At 45.1% G+C, this 19,901-nt stretch overlaps 1 protein-coding gene across 1 annotated transcript; it reads right to left on the minus strand.

Moving 5' to 3' along the window:
- Positions 1–1,528: 1,528 nt before the first annotated feature.
- On the minus strand, positions 1,529–19,663 carry CXCL12 (C-X-C motif chemokine ligand 12). The gene is made up of 5 exons (XM_005144026.3): positions 19,549–19,663; positions 14,445–14,562; positions 10,995–11,081; positions 7,275–7,372; positions 1,529–5,450 (listed from the first exon to the last, which is right to left on the minus strand). The coding sequence occupies exons 1-5, from the start codon at positions 19,607–19,609 to the stop codon at positions 5,419–5,421; spliced, it is 396 nt and encodes a 131-aa protein (XP_005144083.1). The 5' UTR covers positions 19,610–19,663; the 3' UTR covers positions 1,529–5,418.
- Positions 19,664–19,901: the final 238 nt, after the last annotated feature.

Here is a 19,901-nt window from a genome sequence, read left to right on the forward strand (position 1 = left end):
GAGCAAGTAGTTTTATAAAACAGGGAGGTGTTCATCAGAACCTAGGACTGGCCCCCATCGTGTAGCATCACAGCAGCTCCTATGTAACATCCTCAGTGGTAACATCCTCAGCTGGTTCCAAGAGCCAGGGGCATTTACCATTCTGTCTCCTGACCTATACCATGCCAGTGCCTAATAAATCCAGCCCATAGTCAATGTCAGGATGACTGAGGCCATCAATGCAACTGATTTCCTTCAGCTTGCTAATATTGAAAAGCTGCCTATGAAGAGAGCCAGATGTGCTAATAAGGGGGTTCACCTCTAATACTTAGGCAGTTCATGGATACACTGCCATGATGCTTTGCTGAGGAAATAAGAACCAAAACACTCACTTTCAAGACAAAAGACTTGATGAAAGGCACAGCAAAGTTCTCTACAGAGCATGGGGCCTTTCCTTAATATTAATGTAAAATTTTGAAGCTAATTACTCACAGTACATTTCCCAGTGGCCTGGGAACCTCTCACTGACCATCTGCACTCACAATTACCTGCTCAGTTTTTCAGAATCTCTTACTAACTCATTGCTGGATTTGCAAAGGGATCATCAGTCATCCGAGTTACTTTTTTCCATTTTTTGTTTGTCTTTCTCTTTGCACCAATTTGGCCAAGATATATTTATTGGACAAGAAGCTCAGTGAGACTCTAGCAGTTTCACTGTTATGAGGTATTAAATTATCCCTAACCTTTTCTCCAGCCAAAGCTGTACATGGTGCAAGGATTCACTGTGCTGTTACAGTCTAAGAATGGAAAAGGACTGGCATGTTGGGTCAGGGCACTGTAAAGGGAGCAGAGTGACACAAGAAAACACCTTCCGCCTGCCATGGGGACTCAGAGATGAGGGGAGGCACTGACAAAAGCCAGTTTCAAACTCACGGTTTTGAAACTCACAGCAAATTCCCTACAACATTGTCCACGTTAGGATTGTACCTCCAGGATCTCAGACCAGTCCTACAAGCCTCTATAACCATTCCCCACCTTCAAACTGAAGGCTGATTTTGCTGAGTCCTCGGAAAACCAGCCGCAAGAGCATCCCCTGTCACCCCTTGGGCTCTTCAGGGAAAGTCTCATCCCTCCCCCAGCAGTTGAGGATGGCACCCTTGTTGCTGGAGCAAAAACAGCTTTTCAGTGCCACTGAAGTCAACCTGCTGCAGGGGAAAAGTTGGGAGAATTAAAAAAGGATAAAACCCCAAAAGGATGGGCTTCTGTTTAGGGAGCAAATGGTTAAGCTTTTACTTTTTAAGACTGCACATTTCAATCTCTGAGACTGCTGCTCCCTGACACTCTACCGGCACTTTGCCTCAGGTTCACTGCAGAGTCTGAGCCCATAGGGCTACATGGAAGCATGCTTGAAACTGGCAACTTAAACTACACCAGAAGCTTTTTACTGGTGTGGAGCTTTTAGCTGTTTGTAGTGAGGACAAGAAAAAATTAGAAACAAGTAATAATTTCATTTAGATAGACATTTTTATTAAGAAAATTTTAAGTGCATACACATTTGTAGGAGAAATTACAACAATATAAAAGTGTTTTTCTTCAAAATATTCTATGAAAGGAGTAATTTCAAAAGCGTAATATAACTCCTCCATAAAAGCTGCCTTACGGGAACACAAATACAAAACCCTTTTCACATTATTTGGGAAGATATTTCTTTTTACTTAATAAAAATATCAAGTACAGTATTTACCACATTCTGACAACACTGAGTTCTTAAGGAGTGGAAGATGGGAGGTTCATGCAGCCCTTTCACCATGATATATGTTTTTTTTCTCTGTGGCTACCAGTTTCATGTTTGCAGACAAGGTTTGTCTTGGTGGGATTGGTAAAGAAAAAGAATATCAGATTTTAAGTGACAAGTTCTCAGAAACCCTTGGTTAGTATAAATGACACTCAAAACAAGTTGCCAGAGAAACAAAGGACCCTAAAATGTTAAAAAAAAAAGGAAAATAGCAAGAAAACCTTCTATAGGAATTGCATTTTCAATGAAATGTGTATATTTAACTTCAAATATAGCCTTCATTGCAAAATGAACAGTTATCTTTGCTCAAATACCTTAGTTAAAGACACATCAAAAAGTCACACTTCATCCTTCCTCAGGCAGAATTCAGATAAGATATTGATACGGACAAGTATAAAGCTAGCATAAATAAATTGGCACAGCAATAAATACCACCTATTCTTAAGGAAAAAAAAAATAAATCCAACCTTAGGATTTGACAGCTGCACTTTGAAAATACCACATGTGATGATTTCACATTTATGGAAGCTGCTTTTTCAGCACAGTTCAGTGATATCTCTTGTCCTTCATTCTCCTCACGTGTGGTCCCTACATCACTCCTATCTCCCTATTCTTTCTTCTCCTGATTTGGTCTTTGGTCAACAGTCAAAGGCAAAAAAGAAAATCAGGCAGTCTCCCCAAGCAGATTTCTGCTAGTGCTGCTTCTCAGCCTGCTATTACCATGGTGTGCACATGAGGAACAGCATGCGATGCACAGGATAGTGCAGGGAGCTTGAGGCAGCCAAGTGTGAACATCATGACTGCTCTTCCTGATGCATCATGCAATTAATGTCAGGCAAAGAGTAAAGCTTCCCAGTCAAGGCTGAAATTTGGTCTAAAGCAAGAGAAGGGTTTTTCAGGTTCTCATCAAAGTATTCTGCCAGTTCTGTACCACCCCCACATTCATGCTGTGCGCAACCTTGCTCAGGTAAGGGAAGAACATGGTGGTGGTACCCAAAAGCAGCTGCATGCCCTGAGTGGTCTCAGCGACACGAGTAGGGAACTGTCACCAGCAGTGTCAGGGCCCAGGTAACAGTGTGTGTCACAAGAAATGCCGGAGGCAGACAGCCAGCACCAGGCTGTCAAAGTTCCCTAGCCTTGCAGGGAATCCCTTTCATTCCTGCTGCTACTCATGCATTGCTCCCAGGACTGCCTGTTTCAATGCTTCTGTCAAAGCAGTTTGCGTGCCCAGGCTGTAATGTGCCCAGGCATGTACCCAGAGACCTTTCCCTACTGTGCTGACCTCAGATGCACTACCCATTAAGAAGGACTGCAGCAGAGCTCTGGCAAGGCTGTCCAGTCACAACCACACACCCCACCTTTCCACTGGAAAGACATTTCCCCTTGAAGAGGAATCTTCATGGCCTCAATCATCATTAACAAGGTATACTTTTGAATCAAAACCAGAGGATCATTCAATTATCTGTTTACTCCAATGGGAATTAATTAGACCTCGAGCTGTCCTTTGATGGGAAGCATGTGTGAAGACTGCACCTTCTGGGATGAAAGGAGAAGCTCCGTGTCTGTGTCAGAACCAAGATTCTTCCACGCTTTCCCTGAAGTCATTCTTGGCTTTGACATTCACATGTCCACCTCTGGCAAACCACTAGCAATTGCAGGTGCATGTGTGGGGACAGAAGATAAACCTTAGGATATAAAGCACAGACCAGGGAAGATACAAGAAACTAGTTTTCTCATAGAAGTTCTTTCTGTCTTTACTCTTATAACAGATGAACCTACTCACATTAAATCAACACTCCATTTCTCATCAAGTACAGTGGTCCCAGACCTTTCAAAACAGAGACACAATATACTTACAGCACCAGATTGGTAATAATAACAATAGAAGGAATGTCAAAATCTCACATACATACATTTTAGGCACAGCAGTTGGCTTCTGCTTTAAAACAAATGAGGTGATGTTGTCCCAGCTGAAGCACTCTCTGTAATAGCACTGTTTTGCAGAGAGAAAAATACAAGACTTTTACCTGAATACACTCAGAAGTAGGATAGTCCCTGGCTTGCCAAAGTGCCTGTTTGGCACTGAATATGCCTGCCGCAAAAAGGAGTGCTTAGTGAAACATCCCTCTCAGTGTTCCTGACACAGGCTGGAGGGAAAATTCCTTTTGAAGCAACCCACTCAGAAAACATACCATCACACATCTTTTTTTTTACAATACACACAGATACATACAAATGCAACTACTGTGCTGCACAACTGTGCTTCCCTCAGATCCCAGTGTGCAGCATCGTGTGATTATCTCAGTATTGCAAGCGTCTTTTCATACTTTATACTGCAGTTATTGTGTATACAGGTAGGAATTGGGAGGAAGATATTTCTGGCTGAGAGAGAGGATTGTTGCAAGAAGTGGTGCTTGTCCCCACAGGTACTTTGCAAAGGAAATTCCAGACTATCCTGTTCACCAGCAAACAAGACCATGACCACTGGTGAACAATCAGTGTTGGCCTTCATTTCCACACCTGAGAAATACCACTCCTTCCACAAATTGGGCAGACTCTCTCTTGCCCCAGGTGTCTCTTTTCTCCAGAGATATGGCCAGACATCATCTTCTAGATATCTCCGGCGGAATCAAAGGTGTTACTGCTCTCAGGAACCTGTGAGGGTTCAGTAACCAAGGCTACAGTATCATTGGTGAAGGGTTACATTAATGCATCTCCACCTACTTCAGTGCAAATCTAGCCAGGAGAGCTGGAGCTGAAGCCACCTCCTGTGGATGGGTGGGAAGAGACACCTGGTGCATGGCAGCATATCTGACTCCTCAAACAACTTACATCATGATCATGTGGTTAGACCTATAATAACCCATGCCTTTTATGCTAAAATTTGTCATCAAAAACACAGGAACATAGGAAATGCCAGGTGACATCTGATCAGTGTTGTGGCTCCTAACACATACAACTGCAAACCAAGTACTAGCACCTTGCAATACCAGATGAGCACTGACTCAGCTGCTCATAGCTGTCATCAAGGTCTCTGATCTTCAGAGAAGGGCTTTAGACCTGTAGTCCTCAGTTTAATCCCTCACCCCAAATACCTATAAATGCCACTCATGGTGATACTGCCCACTTTTATCAATGTCTGGTGCTTAGCCTTCCTATGTTCTTGGCCTTGATGACTTCTGAAGGCAAGGAGTTCCTCCATTACTTACACAACATCATTGCACTGTACAGTTCATGTCCTTCTAGGTTTAAAACTCCAGGAGACTTGCATGAACCAAAAGAAAGTTAAATAAAGCACAACCTCTACATAGCAAAGGTAATAAAATATTATATAATAACATAGGGTTAGTTTGAATTCATATATGCCCTCAGTGCTAGGTAATAAACCAACCTGTATAAAAACTATTTCCCTTGAATAGTTACATCTTATTATATAAAAATAGCACTGTGAAAGGAAGCCAATTTGTGGGAGGGAAAAATAAAAACACCAAACAAAACCCCAAACAACCCCAAACAAAAAGAAACAACTTTTGGAAATGCATCAAGCGTTGCTTTTGTGCTGCATCATAACAGTGAAATGTATTCATTCCCTAATACTGGTTATCTGCTTTCTGGGTCCTACAGTAAGAAATCCTGTAGACGGCTTACAATGCTTGCCTCTTACATCTTGAACCTCCTGTTGATGAAGAACAGAGTGAAACACTATTAAGGTTGATTTTAGTTGCAAAAGCTTTGACATCAGGCCTAGTCAAACAGCAAATCTGTGTCTGGACTAACCCAAAGGCCCCTCCAACTAGTGTTTGCCAAACATTTTGGGGGAAGTTCTCCACAAGGAGCTACTGGGACCCATCAGGGCAGACCCAGCAATGCAAGTTATTTTGGGCAGGTTGTGCTCATCACAGTTAGTAAGGTGTTCAGATCTAACACAGGAAGAAGGCTAGCTAGGAAGCTTATTCTGGACTTGAAAGCCAGAGCAGAGAATTATCAGTGGGCAGAGAATTGGCAAAAAACACCAGCAGGGAAAGGAGGGATTAATCATTTGTGAGCAGCCCCAGCAGTGGAGCAAGTAGCACTGGGAATGCCCCCTCTACCTGCCCCTGCCCCACAGCTCTGCTGGAGATTTATGGGCTGCAGCTCCACAGGGTTCCAGATCTCTGTGAAGATGGAGGAATACAGAGGGCAGTCCATGATTTGCTCTTGTTGTTCAGCTCCTGCCATGGGGTAGCTGGAGAGCAGATCCCATGAGTGCTGCTCAGCCAGGAGCCATCCCTGTGGCCACCCTGACCTGTATTGAGCAGCTGGGCAGCATGTTACAGCTCATGGTGACCAGCTGCCCAGTGCAGGTGTGGTAACAGGGAGGGTGAGCAGCACAGTATATGTGTGAGGCATTAAGTGCAGAGGTAGGGAGCTCAGGGTAGGGAGCTCAGGATAGGAGGCAGACAAATTGGGTTACCCATACTCTGTGTAAGCATGGTACCCAGGGGGAGTAGTGGGTTAGGCATCACAGTAAGTGCAGGTCTATTGTGTACAGGATTCACTCAGAACAAGGAGCCAGTCTCTGCTGGTGGCCTCCAGGTTTTGTCTGAGATGACTCCTATTCCTGCTCTGGGCTGATCGCCTTTTGCCATCTAGAAGTGGTCACTAAGCCTGAGTTACAAGTGTCAGAGACCAAGGATTTAAAAACTAAAACCCCTGGTGTCCAGAATGTCTTGTCTAGCCTACAAGATCCACACAAACATCCTTTTCAATGTCTGCTGGACAAGTAGGGTAGTGTGCTAACAACCAGAGACAGTTGTGGCTACTCTCAGTAAAGGTAGTCCAGAAAAATCATCCAAACATAAAAAGGATGAGTAAGGCACAAGCAAAATTTTCCTCTTTGAAGATATCTTTTCCAATATTCCACACAGGTAACCCTGTTTCTTTTGGTGCAGAAAAGCAGGACAAACCATCCTGGGGGGAAAAAGACAAATGAGTCATCCAGAGCTTTGGCATAAATAAAACTATTCTCTGGGACTTGCCATTGGAGAGGTGTCAACCAGTCACCACTGCACCAAAACGTGCTGTTGTTACTCAGTGCTGCATTTGTCATTAAAAAAACACCAGTGACAAATCCACAGCTGTTATTTATAGTTTAACTCTATCAGTTTGGTATTGGAGGAACATGGCCAGCTAAAAGAAATAGGGATCTCAAACCTTTACCCTGTTTTAGACTTTATCTTTGTTACAGGGTTATTTTGGCCTCTTTGAGTGTCCATTTTCCCATCTATAAAATGGTTAAAAAAATCCCACCTCTGTAATGGCTGAACTTTCTCACTGTTTTAGGAGTTTTATCTATACAAAAGTCCTTTGCAGGGAAGGTACAGATGTTACCCTCAACAAATACGGGAAAAATGGAGGCCTGGATAAACTAATATATTTGCCCAATGTCACATAGGATGGTCAATGGAAGAGCAGGGACTTAAACCTGAGGTATCCCAGCTCAGAAACTAATGCCTCCTACCATTCTTTCTCCCTGGAGACTTTAGTGGTGTTGTTCGGGAAGGGCAGAGTGGGCCCCGTTTCTTCTGTTGCTTTTTTTTATGAGTGCGATGACGTGGTCTAAATTAAAAGAAAAATACAAAAAGACTGCCATAAATTATCCACATACAAAGGCCTTATTCACATTTATTCTGTGGCCCCATCACACCTTGCTGGCAGGGTGCAAACAATGATAACATCCCCTTTCATATAACCTCTGCCTCAGAGGAAACCCTATGAAAATGAAAGTGCCCTGGTGAGAGGACATTCAGTTCTCAGGCCAGAACCATGCTTTTCCCCAAAACACCAAAGCCTCCCCCGGTTCCTGCTAGATATGGTCAGCCAGGAGCCTCACCATCCACATGGTACTTGCTGAGGTACAATGAAAACAGAGAGGGTCTGGATTTTTTACTTCCCCCATAGCATTCCCACTGATAACAACAACTGGTGGCTACTCAGCGGGATTAAGACAAGGCTATAAAGATAGTCATCTATATTGTCCCCCACTATGTGGGATGTCCACCCAGCATACACTTGGTGGAGTACCAAGAGGCAGTTGTTTTAGGATCTTCAGCCCTTATTTACAAATGAGGTCAGAAATAAGGAAGAGCTGCCACACCAGGGTTTACAAACACTGTGTAGGAAGGCAGTAGCAGGACTTGGCTCCCATTGCAACCAGCTTCTAGAAGCTGGGAGTTTCTGTTCTCCCAGAGGGCTCAAGGGAAAGGTTTTTCCTATCTGACTTTGGTATCTTCTCCAGATCCATCAGCTCTCTTGTCTGTGCCAGGGGTAGGCACTGAGATTAATGGACTCCAGCATCTTGGATGGAAGTAAGTTCTAAGGTGGGACTATATTAACTCAACAGCAGACAAATTTGTCTCTGTTTTGGGCTCTGTTCTCTCTGCAAGGGCCTGATTTTGCATGTCCTTTCATGAAGGGAGAAGGAAAAGATAGTCGATGTACGGTAAATGATGACTGGGATTGTCTGGAAGGGATAAAGGATTTGTTAGCTATTTCAAGAAAGGACTGATTTGCCCCTTGCCTATAAAATGTATGAATGTTGAAATGATGTTGGCCACAGCAGCTGCACAATGATTTTTAAAGCCAGTTAAGGAATTTGTATTCCTGACAGCCTGAGTGTATATTACTGATGTTGAATAAATGTGTATATTACATGGAGATGTGATGAATATAAAGCAATAATAAAGGCTAAGCAGAATTAGTGAGCAAAAAAATTTCACACTAAAAACCATCTCTGGTTTCACAATCTATTGCATTGGACTACCATATTCTATGAAATTTTCCTTTACTTTAGCTGCAGATTATAACACAGAAGATACTCTCGTATTGAAACACTGGTATAGATTAGGTTGTCTTGACAGTTTGGATTTTACTTAAGCAATTACAAGAGCCCTTTCTACAAAAAGTATTGCTTTTATTCCAGAAAAAATAAATTCCCATGTACAATTGGGTTTTGATAACACAAAACAATTAGCCATTTTATTGCTAGTGCATATAGGGTAATGTCACATTTCATACAATTTCAGTACAAGTGAAAAAATATAATATATGGCTGATTGAAATTGATAGCTACATTAACATTTATAGATCTATATAGATTTATTTTACAAGCTGTTAGTAGTTTAGAGGGATATCGGTGTTTTAAACTACCAACATTCATATGGCTCCAATTCAAATATATGAATTGTTTGATGCGCTATAAATATATTCCAAAGTACATTTCATTGAAGAAGTCAAAGCTGTGCGCTAAAATATATCAAAAACATGCCTTGTGAAAATCCTACAGACAGAACCCTCACTGTCTGTGGAGCATGAAAATGCCACTGGTGCTTGCATTACTAGTTGGAAAATTAAAACAATGCCATGATTACAGGATTAGGTGATGGAGATATATGCTTTCTGTCATCTTATTTCATAGAGCTGGGACCAAAATCTCTTCTGTTACTTAATGTAAACCAGGACATAATCCACCAAATTAGCAGAATTGCTTCTGGATTACTGTTAGATAAACAAAACCCAGAATCCGGCTGGAGATCAGGCACAGGCTCACTGGTTTCAGTAGAGCTGGTCCGAAATCTTCGCTAATGGAAGTGAGAGCAGGATGTGTTCCAGCTGACTTATTCCCCTAAGTCAGGCAGGCAGGATATGAGCACATAAACCCATTTGCCCAACCCTACAAATTTTAAGTGCTTCCTGAGTTTTAGGTCTTATGAACAGCACAAAGGGCTTCACTGGGGATGACAGCAAACATATCTAGGCAGGGATTTGAGGACTTCCTGAAGCTCGAAAACAAAGTTGCTCAAGTCCCTAGGATAGTCAGCATGGAGCAGATCCTGCTCTTCGGTTCAGTTATGCCTAAATACAAAGCTATCCTGGCAGCATGAACCTGGATTTCCTCTACAAAGAATATGACAAAAGGACAAGAGGGCTGAATACTGGGAGCAAAGAAGGCACTGAGCATTGGATGAGATGGGAAGAGCTGTCAGGGCTGGAATCACAGTCAGTTTGTTAGCTAGTTTCCTTCCCTTCTCCTCCTCACTCTTGGCCCCAATGTGATCCCAAAAGGACCACATGGAGGAATCTCTCTCTTTCTGGTATCATTTTTCCCATCGCTTATTTTAAAACACGGGAACAAAGTGTTAGTTTTTTTTAAACTACGCCTTGTTTGACAGATGCCTTTACAAAGTGAACAGTGAAGGGCATTCAGCTGCCCATACAGCCTCACATCTGCTCTGGGGCCATACCCGCCACATTTCTCCAAGAATGCATTGCATTTGCAAATGACTGGATTCCAGCCCTGCCTTTACAGCTGCAGGGGGACAAGGTCGGGCAGGGTTACAGCGTGGTTACTGAGGGTGGGAATGTGGTCATGAGGGTGAGAGGGATGCTGAGTGCACAGGTAGGCTTGCTGGCCAAAATGCCACTGCTGGATCAACTACAGCCTGGGACATTAGGTAAGCAAGGAAATGCTTTGTACTATTACTTGTCTCATCTTCCATCCCAGGAAGTCTGAAGCCCTCCCCTGGAACTCAGCACAGAAATGGTCTCTGTGCTGCTGACTGTAAAATTAAGCTGAGATAGGCTGTGTCCACCTCAGAGTAGCCATGATCACCCGCTTTCAAGGGGAATAAAAATAGATTTTAAAAGCCTGAATTTGCCAAGTGTGGATGGTTTTCCCCTGGCCTCGTGTGAGAGCATTATTCATGGCAGCGCATCTTGCCTTGGCTGATATTAGTAGCACTCCACACTGGCCAGCAGAGAAACAATTTATAGAGCCAAGACCCCTTAGGCCTCAGCTGCCTGTGCAAACAGACCCCCAGTGTAACATGGAGAAGGGGCTCAAAAGAAACTGGAATGATACAGAATCTAAAATAACTGCAGTTTGGCTTGGGGAAGCATTTTCCTTGGGAGAACGGCTTTTCTTTAAAAGAAGATGAGTTGGGGACCCCAGAACAGATTCATTAGGAGAAATCTTGCCTCAAACCCTGGCAAAACTCTTATTTTAACATTTAGAATATGCTATAAGCTGTTGTTTTAATACAGACTAGGTCAACTCCAAACCCTTCTTCAAAACAGCATCTGATTCCACGAGTATTTTGTCATGGTAAAAGCCAGCCCTTAACGTTCTACCCTTCAATAACTCAGGATGTTAGCTGTTAAGTCCATTTGTCTCTTGCCTTACTTGTTTAAAGCTTTCTCCAGATATTCCTGGATCCACTTTAACTTGGGATCAATGCACACTTGTTTGCTGTTGCTCTTGAGCCTTGCACTGCAAAGGAGAAAAGTCAGAGTGAGCCTAGTGTGCAACTGCTCCTCAGCCCACACACACCACCCGCCCACCTCCTTAATGCCTTATTTTCCTTGGGTGTCAATGCTGCTCTCAGTTAACCCATGAAGAGGATGTGTTATTCCTGCCATCTTCGAAGCACCTATTAAAAATATCCCTGGTTTCAAAGCATTGGTACCATCTGTCTCCTCTGATGATGATTCTTGTGGTCTGCACTAGGATGCATGTGGGGTTGGCACAGACACAGAATTTAAATCAAAGTTTTGCAATTCATACCTGGGGTGTTAGGAGTTCAGCAATGACAACAGCTAAACTTCATTTGGAAATACTGACATGGTAAATGTGGGTCTTTTTTGGAAGGAATTAAGAACAGCTTTCATATTCCATGCAATAGTAAGTTTCACACGTTTTGAAGACAGACACCAAACCATACCTCCTGGATGTTCTGAAAGGATAACTCTGCTTTTTGTTTTATACAAGACTGAATGAACAGGTTGCAGGCAGGAAGACAACTGAAAGTACCATAGTGCCAGAGGCAAGATTCCTTTCAGCACTAGAAACAAAAGCAGAAACCTCTTGAGGGTTTTCTCCTGGATGAACAAGCTGCACCTTCCACACCAGTCTCTTCAACTAATCTAAATTCCCTGTGAATTTGGCATTTGTGCTATCTGCATCTTTCATGCAGAAGCAGCACAAAAAGCTCTTCACCCACATCTCAGGGCCTCTTGAGAGTGCTGTGATCTCCCATGTTTCCAGAAGTACCCAGCCTCTGCCCCAGCTGCTCAGAAGTTTCCCCCTAAGCAGCCTGCCTGCCATGCAAAAGTGCCAAGAACAGCAATTTCATGGAAATGCCCATAGGAATAAGTTCAGTACTTGTTTAAGCATTTTGCTGGATGGAAACCAATATATTCCCTGCTTTATAAAATGAAATCCGTTGAATATAAAACTACAGCATAAGAAATAACAGGTCAAAAAGGCTCCTTGGTCTGAAGTTATGCAATGACACAGTTGTAACACAAACACATAGAAGATGCAGTCTTGCAAGCCTTGTGCCAATAAAGAGATGAATGGGCTTAATTCATATTTTCCTTACAGCAATGCCAAGCTGGAGTGTTTCCAGTGAAGTGATACCAACAGAGAGTAAAAATGGATTTGCTGATGTTAGCAATGCCTGGGAACTCTTGAGCTGGCCTCATGGGATACAGAACTGAAAGCATGTGTAACCAGCTTCCAGTCACCATTCCAGAGGAATGCAGTGCCATTCATCTCACCTAATATTAAGATATTGATTTGTATTTTTTTTGACAGTTGTTTCTGAGCCTGTCAGTCCATCCTCCACTTAGAGTCACAGCAGAGACCAAGACTATTGTATGGAGTGTTGATCTGAACTGGTTTAGGTGTCTACTTTGGGATGCAATTAATTGCGTGCTAAAAGTACCTATTTCCTTGTACCAAAAAACAAGGAATTTAGAGTGGACTTTGTGAAAGTAGACAGTGACAGAGGATATTTCTGAGTTTGGAGAGATAACTACCAACAGAAGAGAGAAGCCTGCTCTTAGGCTTTTTGCTCTGGTAGAATTTTGCTCAACTATAAAGGGGAGTGCAAAAAGACAAAGTCTTTCCTTGAAACTATATGATTTCACTGAGATTCTCTATATCCCGAAAATGGTATCTGTTAAGTTACTTACATCTCCACTGTACAACTCATATTCACTAAATTCAGAGTGTGCTTAAAACCATCAAGATGAGAAATTTATGTTAGCTTTGATTCTATTTCAGCTTCTGTTTCAATAAAGACATAGTTTGCACTCAGGATGTTTCAGGGGTAAAAACTTTATTTTTCAAACTAACAAAGAGTTGGTGAACAACAGATTCATGTGTTTCATGTGCCATAAATTGCATTGTAAATGAACATATTTGGGTCAGGAATGGACAAGAACATGAGTTGGTTTATGCTGTTATCTATCTGTAATAACTATAATCCCATCTTAATTAAGAGATAAATGTACTCTATCCTTGTCTTTCTTGAAACTACTCCAGAAAATTCCAAATCCTCTATAAAGGCTTAGTGCTGGGACCTTGATGATATCCACTGAAGTCCCAGAGCACAAATCCATACACTACAGTATTTTGGATGCTTGCCTCCAAAATTGTTTATAGGTAGAGAGCAGAGTTAGTAACAGCTGGTTTTGTCATTTTTGTGAAAGGAAATTATTTCTCAGCTGAGGCTTACATTTTTCTCACTGTCCTCCACCAAATCCTAAGGCAGATGTATGCATGAGAAAAATGTATATGACCTACCCAGAGTGGTTCAAACAAGAAAAATATCATATGAATGAAAACCGGTTCATGGACAGATACGTGCTCTTCAATATATCTGTACGTTCCTAAGAAATCTCGTGAAACCACATCAGTTTTCTAAGTGCAGAACTGGTGACAAAGGATGGATTTCTACAGCATTTCAGTTGTAAATGGAAGAGCTCAGCATGGATTGAAGACAGAACTAGTAATGCACTAGTAAAGCACTGCACAGAAACTCGTTCTAGTCACTGAGACCCTCTTACAGAGGTCAACAAGAGGTGACAGTGGTAAGGCTCCTTTGCAATGAAAAGATGAGTGCTATTTTTTTTTCCTTCCGAAGATTTTGAATTCTGTGAGAGGAGGGAGGGGGTCACCAATGAACAAATGAACCAAAAAGACTTTCCTAAAACATGCACACTCAAATCTACAACCCAATTTTTTCCAGAAAATCGGTGGGTTGACTGGTTTGGGTTTTCGGGTTGGTTTTTTTTTTTCTTCAGGAAAAAATTAAGAGGTTATTTTCTATTTGGAGCCCAACATTTCTGGCCTGATGTGATCTGTGATTTGCCAGAGACAATCACTGCCTGATCAGGCCAGTATATATTTAGGGTTTGTAACTCCTGTGGAGACTATGAAATCCAGGAATTCCTTTTGCTTGTTTATCTCCTCTCTTTAGAGAAGTGGAGCATTAGAAGACTAATACCACTGTAAAGCCTTTTCTCCAAAGTGTGAAGCTCCACATCCAAAGGCAATGAACAGCCTCTCTGACATTCCTGCTCACATACCCATGGGGGAGCAGTACATGGGATCACATAGTCAAAGGGAGATCACAGAGGTAGAACACAGCTGGGAAACATCTAGCTGGGCATCTTTGTGTGTGGGAAAGTAAGGACCAGCTGTATCTGACACATGGAGTGAAGAAATGAATTGGAAAGCATGGCATGAGACAGACCAAATTGCAGCCACCAAAGCAGGAGCCAGCTCTGTGACTCTTCTTTTTGACACCTGAGATTTGCACCCAGCTGAAAAGGGTAAGAGACTTACACAATCTGAAGTGAGCAGTTGGGTGTGGAGAGGATTTTGAGGTGTTTAATGTTGGCTCTTGCCACGTTGCTCTCGTAGAATCGACAGGGGCATCGGTAAGTCAGGCTGACCGGTTTCTCTGCAGGACACAGGGAGAGAAAGGACACGTTACTCCCTCTTGCTCCCGGTCAGCAGCACAGATACACGAAGCAGGGCTGACAGAAACGCCTTTCAAAAATGCAGGTGAAAAAAGCAATAGAAAAGCTGCAGCTTTGGGAGAGCATTTGCCCACAGCTCACAGCACAATCCTTTTACCCCAGTACCCAGCCTTTCAATAATGGTGCTGGGATTTTGGAAGACAAAAGAAGAGGGAAAGAAAATGGAGATAAGTAAATAAGAAGAGATTAGAATAAAGAGCCGCTCCATTGTGCGGGGATGCTCCTGGTAATTAGACAAGATAAAGGCCAAAAGAGGGGGCACTTGTCTTCAGTGCTGTTCTTGTCAAACGATTTTGACCCGAGGCCAAATTAGAAGGTAGCTAGAAGAAAGCGATGAATTCCAAAGAGTTCAGATCAAAACAGCTCGGCTCAGGTGCAGGCTTTTCAGGGAGGACTTACTGGCTACAGAAAAGCTCTGAGTCTTTTAGGCTTTCCCAGGGCCCAGGACTGACCTTTCCCCACTACAGCCAAACTTTACCCCCAGACAGAGATACTCGCACGAAGAGGTGCAACTCGGAGATGGAGATCACAGCAGGCTTCCCAGGAGAGATTTGGAGTCTTCTGAACACCCCGCCTGTGGCAAAGTAACGGCAATCGAGAAGACAGGGACCAGGCAGGGTGCGCTCCACCAGAATGAATGGCAGTTTTGTCACGGGCATCACTATGGACAGAATTAAGTGTAGCCTCCCAGGCTAAAAATCAGTCATGTATACACATGCAGAGAAAAGCAGCCTGGCACTCACCACAGCCTCTGATGAAGCCCTGCTACCCAGTTCTCCATGGGAGAACTTAATCACTGGCAAACAAGTGGACATAAATAAGGTCCTTATTCTGTGTGTAAACTTCGAAGCTCCATGCACACTAAAATACAAACACAGAAGCCTTGCCTGGAAGTCTAGAAAGAGCTGCTAAGATTTTAGACTATTTCCCAGTGGAATACTTTCAGCCTCTGGGAGGAATTAAGTTCACACACCTAATCCATAAGGTCTGGCTTATGCTGTAGATGGTCAGATCTATATCTGATAGGGCTTTAGATCCTACATGGCAATCTGCCACCCTGTTTATTTAGCCACACAGGAGCACTCCCAGCATCCAAACCCAGATCCCTTACAGGCAGATGGAGATCTAAAGAGCAGGGAAAGACTTGAAATCCCTCAACTGCCATCTAGGAAGGTGAGAAAAGAGACAGCTTTTCAAAGTGCAGCAGATCTGCATTCATTGCACATTTAACAGTGCCTGTCTCTAGCACATATAACCACAGAAAACACGGTGAAATCACCCTGTCCTAAGGAGTGAACCACCTTTTTTTCAGTTGCTCAACCAAGACATGAACCAGAATCAGATCCCACAAGCAGATGGGCAGACAGAGGTAACAGTGGGAGCAGAGTTGCTCCAGATGCACATCAGGATCTGGACTGTAAGGTAACAAAATTGGAGGACTTGTTATATCAATTTTATGGCAGTCCAAACAGTGATATCATCTATGAGTTAATAAATGAGAGGAGAATCTTCCACCTGCGGGGGAGGAGGAGGAAGGGCTGCAGAGTGAGCCTCTGAACATGCATTAGGCTGACTAGTGATAATGTGGAAGGGAGGGAGAAAACCACTAGGGTTTTCCACTGCAGTTCTATGCCTCACAGCTGCACATCAGTGTGTTTGTACTGGAAAGGGAGGCTAAAACTGAATGCAATCGTACAAGAGCGGTCAGCACGGCTGCAGTGGAAACGTCTCTGCAAGCTTGTACCCGGTTTAAGCAAGCTTTAGACTAAACAGCACACAGGAGATGAACTGTTCAGATCTAGGATCTGAGAATGCAATTCTGTCCTTTCTGAGACTGGAAGAGGGATTTTTGATCCTGTAACACTTGAAACCAGGAGCAGAGAAAGCTTAACTGTAGCTAACACGTCCTTGAGTCCCAAAGCTGTTTCCTGCCCAAGAAAGAGCATCCAGTACAGCAAGCAAGAGGGGAAACCCCAGCATTTGGTGTTCTGTCGTCTCAGTGCAAGGTGGAATGACAACTCCCTTCCCAGCACAATAATCATTTTGGCGTTTCTGTGCCCCTTGCTGCATGATCAGCAGCAGGCTAATGCTTCTATTGCTACACCTGGGACCAGCAGCACAAGCACCAGCTGGGCCAGCTCTCAGCATCACTAGCTGGGAACCAGTATCTCTTGCCACAGCCCTCTAGCACTCTGGCTCCAAAACCTTGCATGTGGCTCACTTTGCTCTCAGCAAAGCTGAAAACCAGGGAAAACTAGTGCGTATGGCGTCTCCCAGTACATGAACAACTATCATCCCAAAGTAGAAGGGGAAAGGGGCCATCTGGGGCTCACAATTTGGGATGGGGACATTTCTGAGGTGGAGAAACACCTTCCTTATCTCCTTTGAAACAGTACAGCTGATTAAGTCAATTATTCTGAATATCTGTACTGCAGGAGTTAATGCTCTGTGTGTTCTCTGATGTCTAATAAACACTGAACATCAACTGAAGCCGTTCTCTCAGTAGGACAAATTAGTAGTCTGTTAATTGCCCTGTTACATGAAAACACCAGTTTTTGTGAAACTGATGGTACATAAAGCTTTTGAGACCTTTATCTGTCTGGCACATTTGGATAAAATGGGTGAATATAGTCAAAAGTTACAGAAGAGCCAGATGCTATTCAGTCATTGCAATGTCATTCCTTCAGGCTTATTTGCTTAGAAAGAAAAAGAGAACAACTATTAGTCTCCACCAGAAGGGTTCAAAGGGCTTGGGGTTTTTTAAATAACAGTTTTACTCTTTTACAACTCAAATCCGAGTTTTGCGGCTTCTAACACCCACCTTTTTCTAAAGAAAAAACACAAAGTCTCTCAGAGTGGACACTCATCAACATTGGACGATACCTATTTCACCCTGTAGAGATCTGCCTTCACCCACACTAGAACTGAACATCCAGCTACCATCAATAACTTGCTGTGTTGGCTGAGAAGGTCTGAGCCTTTGAGTGGAGCGGGAAGCTATAATGCAGGCAAACAGGCTGGGCATAAACAGACAAAACATGTGACGGAAGCATCATTTTATGATATCCTACCAAGGATGCATCTATCAGTATTGGGAGAAGGCTAGCAACTTTTTAAGACTAGAACAGCTCAAATTCCCTGGGAAGTGAGGCTGTTATAGGCAGACAGAGCTTTACCAGGGTGGTTGCAAAGCATTCAGAGCTCACCTGCCTCCAAAAGAAGGTAGTCCTGCAAGCCCGCAACTCGATCAGAGTTCAGGGCATTACAAGACACGCAAGGATGCAGGCAAAAACTTCACTTTTATCACTGTAAGCCGGTGGGGTCTCTCCCCTTACACTAGTTTTTCTCCAACCCCTCACTCAGGTATCCAGGTCCTGGCGCACTTGCCCTGCTATAAAGATAACCTCTGCCGTTTGCAGACCCGCTGCTGGCCTCCAAAGCTCCCACCGCTAGCTCCAGAACCCCACTAACCTGCAGAGTCTAGGGGAGCCAGCTCTAAGTCCGTCCCCCCACCCCAGGCACCGGCCGGGCTGAGCCGCTGGAATATTGTACGCTCAGGGGATGCTGGACTTGAGGCTCCGGGGGGCTGGAACTGGCCCCAGCACCTGCGGTCCCTTGATTCCCTTAGCTTCCCTCCCGCAGCCCCAGTGCGGCGGGTCCCGGGGCCAAGAGACCACCTGCCCGGGCCCGCTGGTTGGACTCTGTCCGAGGCAGCGCTAGCTCCGTGCCGGCTTTTCGTGTACTTCATAGGTACGGGGCTGCTGCTGGGACTGTACTGCGGAAGGGTTTCGGGGAAATTATAGGGAACAATTAACTCTTTCAGAAACACAAAGAGGGCACCGGAGGGCATCCTTTGCCGCCCTGGGTGGGGAATAACCAAGTTTCGATCACTAGAACGGGAGAAGAAGATGAAAGCAGAGGTTTGAAAGGGCTCTCCTTACCTAGCCCAGCAAGCTTTAGATGAGGGGACAAAAGGCGGCAAACCTTTGCCAGGCGAGAAGGCAGCCGCAGTAGGAACGCCCTGGAGATGCCCAGAGGCTGCGGGGAGGAACCCCGCGCTGCCACGCTTGGTCGCCTCTGCCCCATAGCCCCGCGGCACAGGGCTCCCCGCGGGATGCGGAGCAGGAGGCGCAGGTTGCCGCGCTCCGAGGGCTGCCCGAGTCCGGCGGCTCCCAACAGCGGGTAGCGGGTGAGGCAGCTGCCGCTGCGGCCGCGCTCCGCGGGTGACCGCGGGCTCGGCGTGGGGAGAGCGGGCTGCAAGGCTGCGCTGCAGCGCGGTGCGAAAGGCGACAAACGCCGCCGTGGCAGCGGCCGCCAGCTGCCAGCCCGCGTTTGCACAGATCCCCCCTCCCATCCGTGCAGCAACCCGCGCCCCACGCAGCCCTTCCCTGCGCTCTCGCCGGGGGTGCGGTGGGTTCCTGCGGGGTGACCACTTTGGCTCAGCTCTGCCCTGATGGAAGGAAGATAGATCACGACAGGGGGTAGAAAAGGAACCGAGCAAACCTTCTGTTTCTCATTTCTTGTTAACTTTAAGGGTTGTGTTTTTAAAAGGGAAATAGATACGCGTATTTTGCAACCCAGCCAGCTCCCTACAGACCGAACGCTGCTGAAAGCCTTCCCCCAGCCGACCTCAATCTGGGATAAGTTTGGCAGCTGATCGCTTTGACCAGCCTTCTTTTGAAAAAAGCGAGGGAGAGCGGGAGGGAGAGCCTGCCTGCCCCAGCTCACCACAGCAGGGCTCGGGGCTCGCCAGTCCCCCACATCCGAACAGCGGCAGGGGAGAGAGCCCGGAGAAGCTGCAGCGAGAGGGGAAAGAGCGGGGCTTGCCGCGGGACCGCAACTCCCTGCCGGGCTGGCTCCGCAGCGCTCACAGGCAGGAGCGGAGGGGAGAGCGGCAGCTCACTTACCCTCCGAGAGGGAGAGGATGGCCAGCGCGAAGGCGAGCAGAGCCAGGGCGCGGAGGTCCATGGTGAGGCGGATGGAGGGGCGCAGGGCAGGCGCTGCACTGCTCGTCCCGGCGGCTGAGCGCTCTGCTGGAGTCCCCTCCTCCCCTCCCTCTATAGAGGGGCCGGGACCGCCGGGGCTGGGGGAGGGGAGCCAGGGGGAGTAGCTAGCCTATGATTTATTGCCCGTGGCATGTTATTACATCCTTCCTCTGTTAAAAATGCTTGGAAAGGAACCAAAAGAGAGAGGGCTTCTCTCCGCACTCCGTCAGCCTGGCAGTCTTCCCCTAGGCAAAGCGCTTACCCCAACAGCCCCA

The sequence above is a fragment of the Melopsittacus undulatus genome, chromosome 4 (genome assembly GCF_012275295.1).
Source record: "Melopsittacus undulatus isolate bMelUnd1 chromosome 4, bMelUnd1.mat.Z, whole genome shotgun sequence".
NCBI lineage: Eukaryota > Metazoa > Chordata > Aves > Psittaciformes > Psittaculidae > Melopsittacus > Melopsittacus undulatus.

Coding starts and splice junctions, on each gene's coding strand:
- CXCL12 (XM_005144026.3), bottom strand. CDS start 19,609: ATGGACCTCCGCGCCCTGGCTCTGCTCGCCTTCGCGCTGGCCATCCTC. Junction 11,082..14,444: donor AACTGCTCACTTCAGATTGT/GTAAGTCTCTTA, acceptor TCTCCTTTGCAG/TGCAAGGCTCAAGAGCAACA. Junction 5,451..7,274: donor GTCTCCAGGGAGAAAGAATG/GTAGGAGGCATT, acceptor CTTCATCAACAG/GAGGTTCAAGATGTAAGAGG.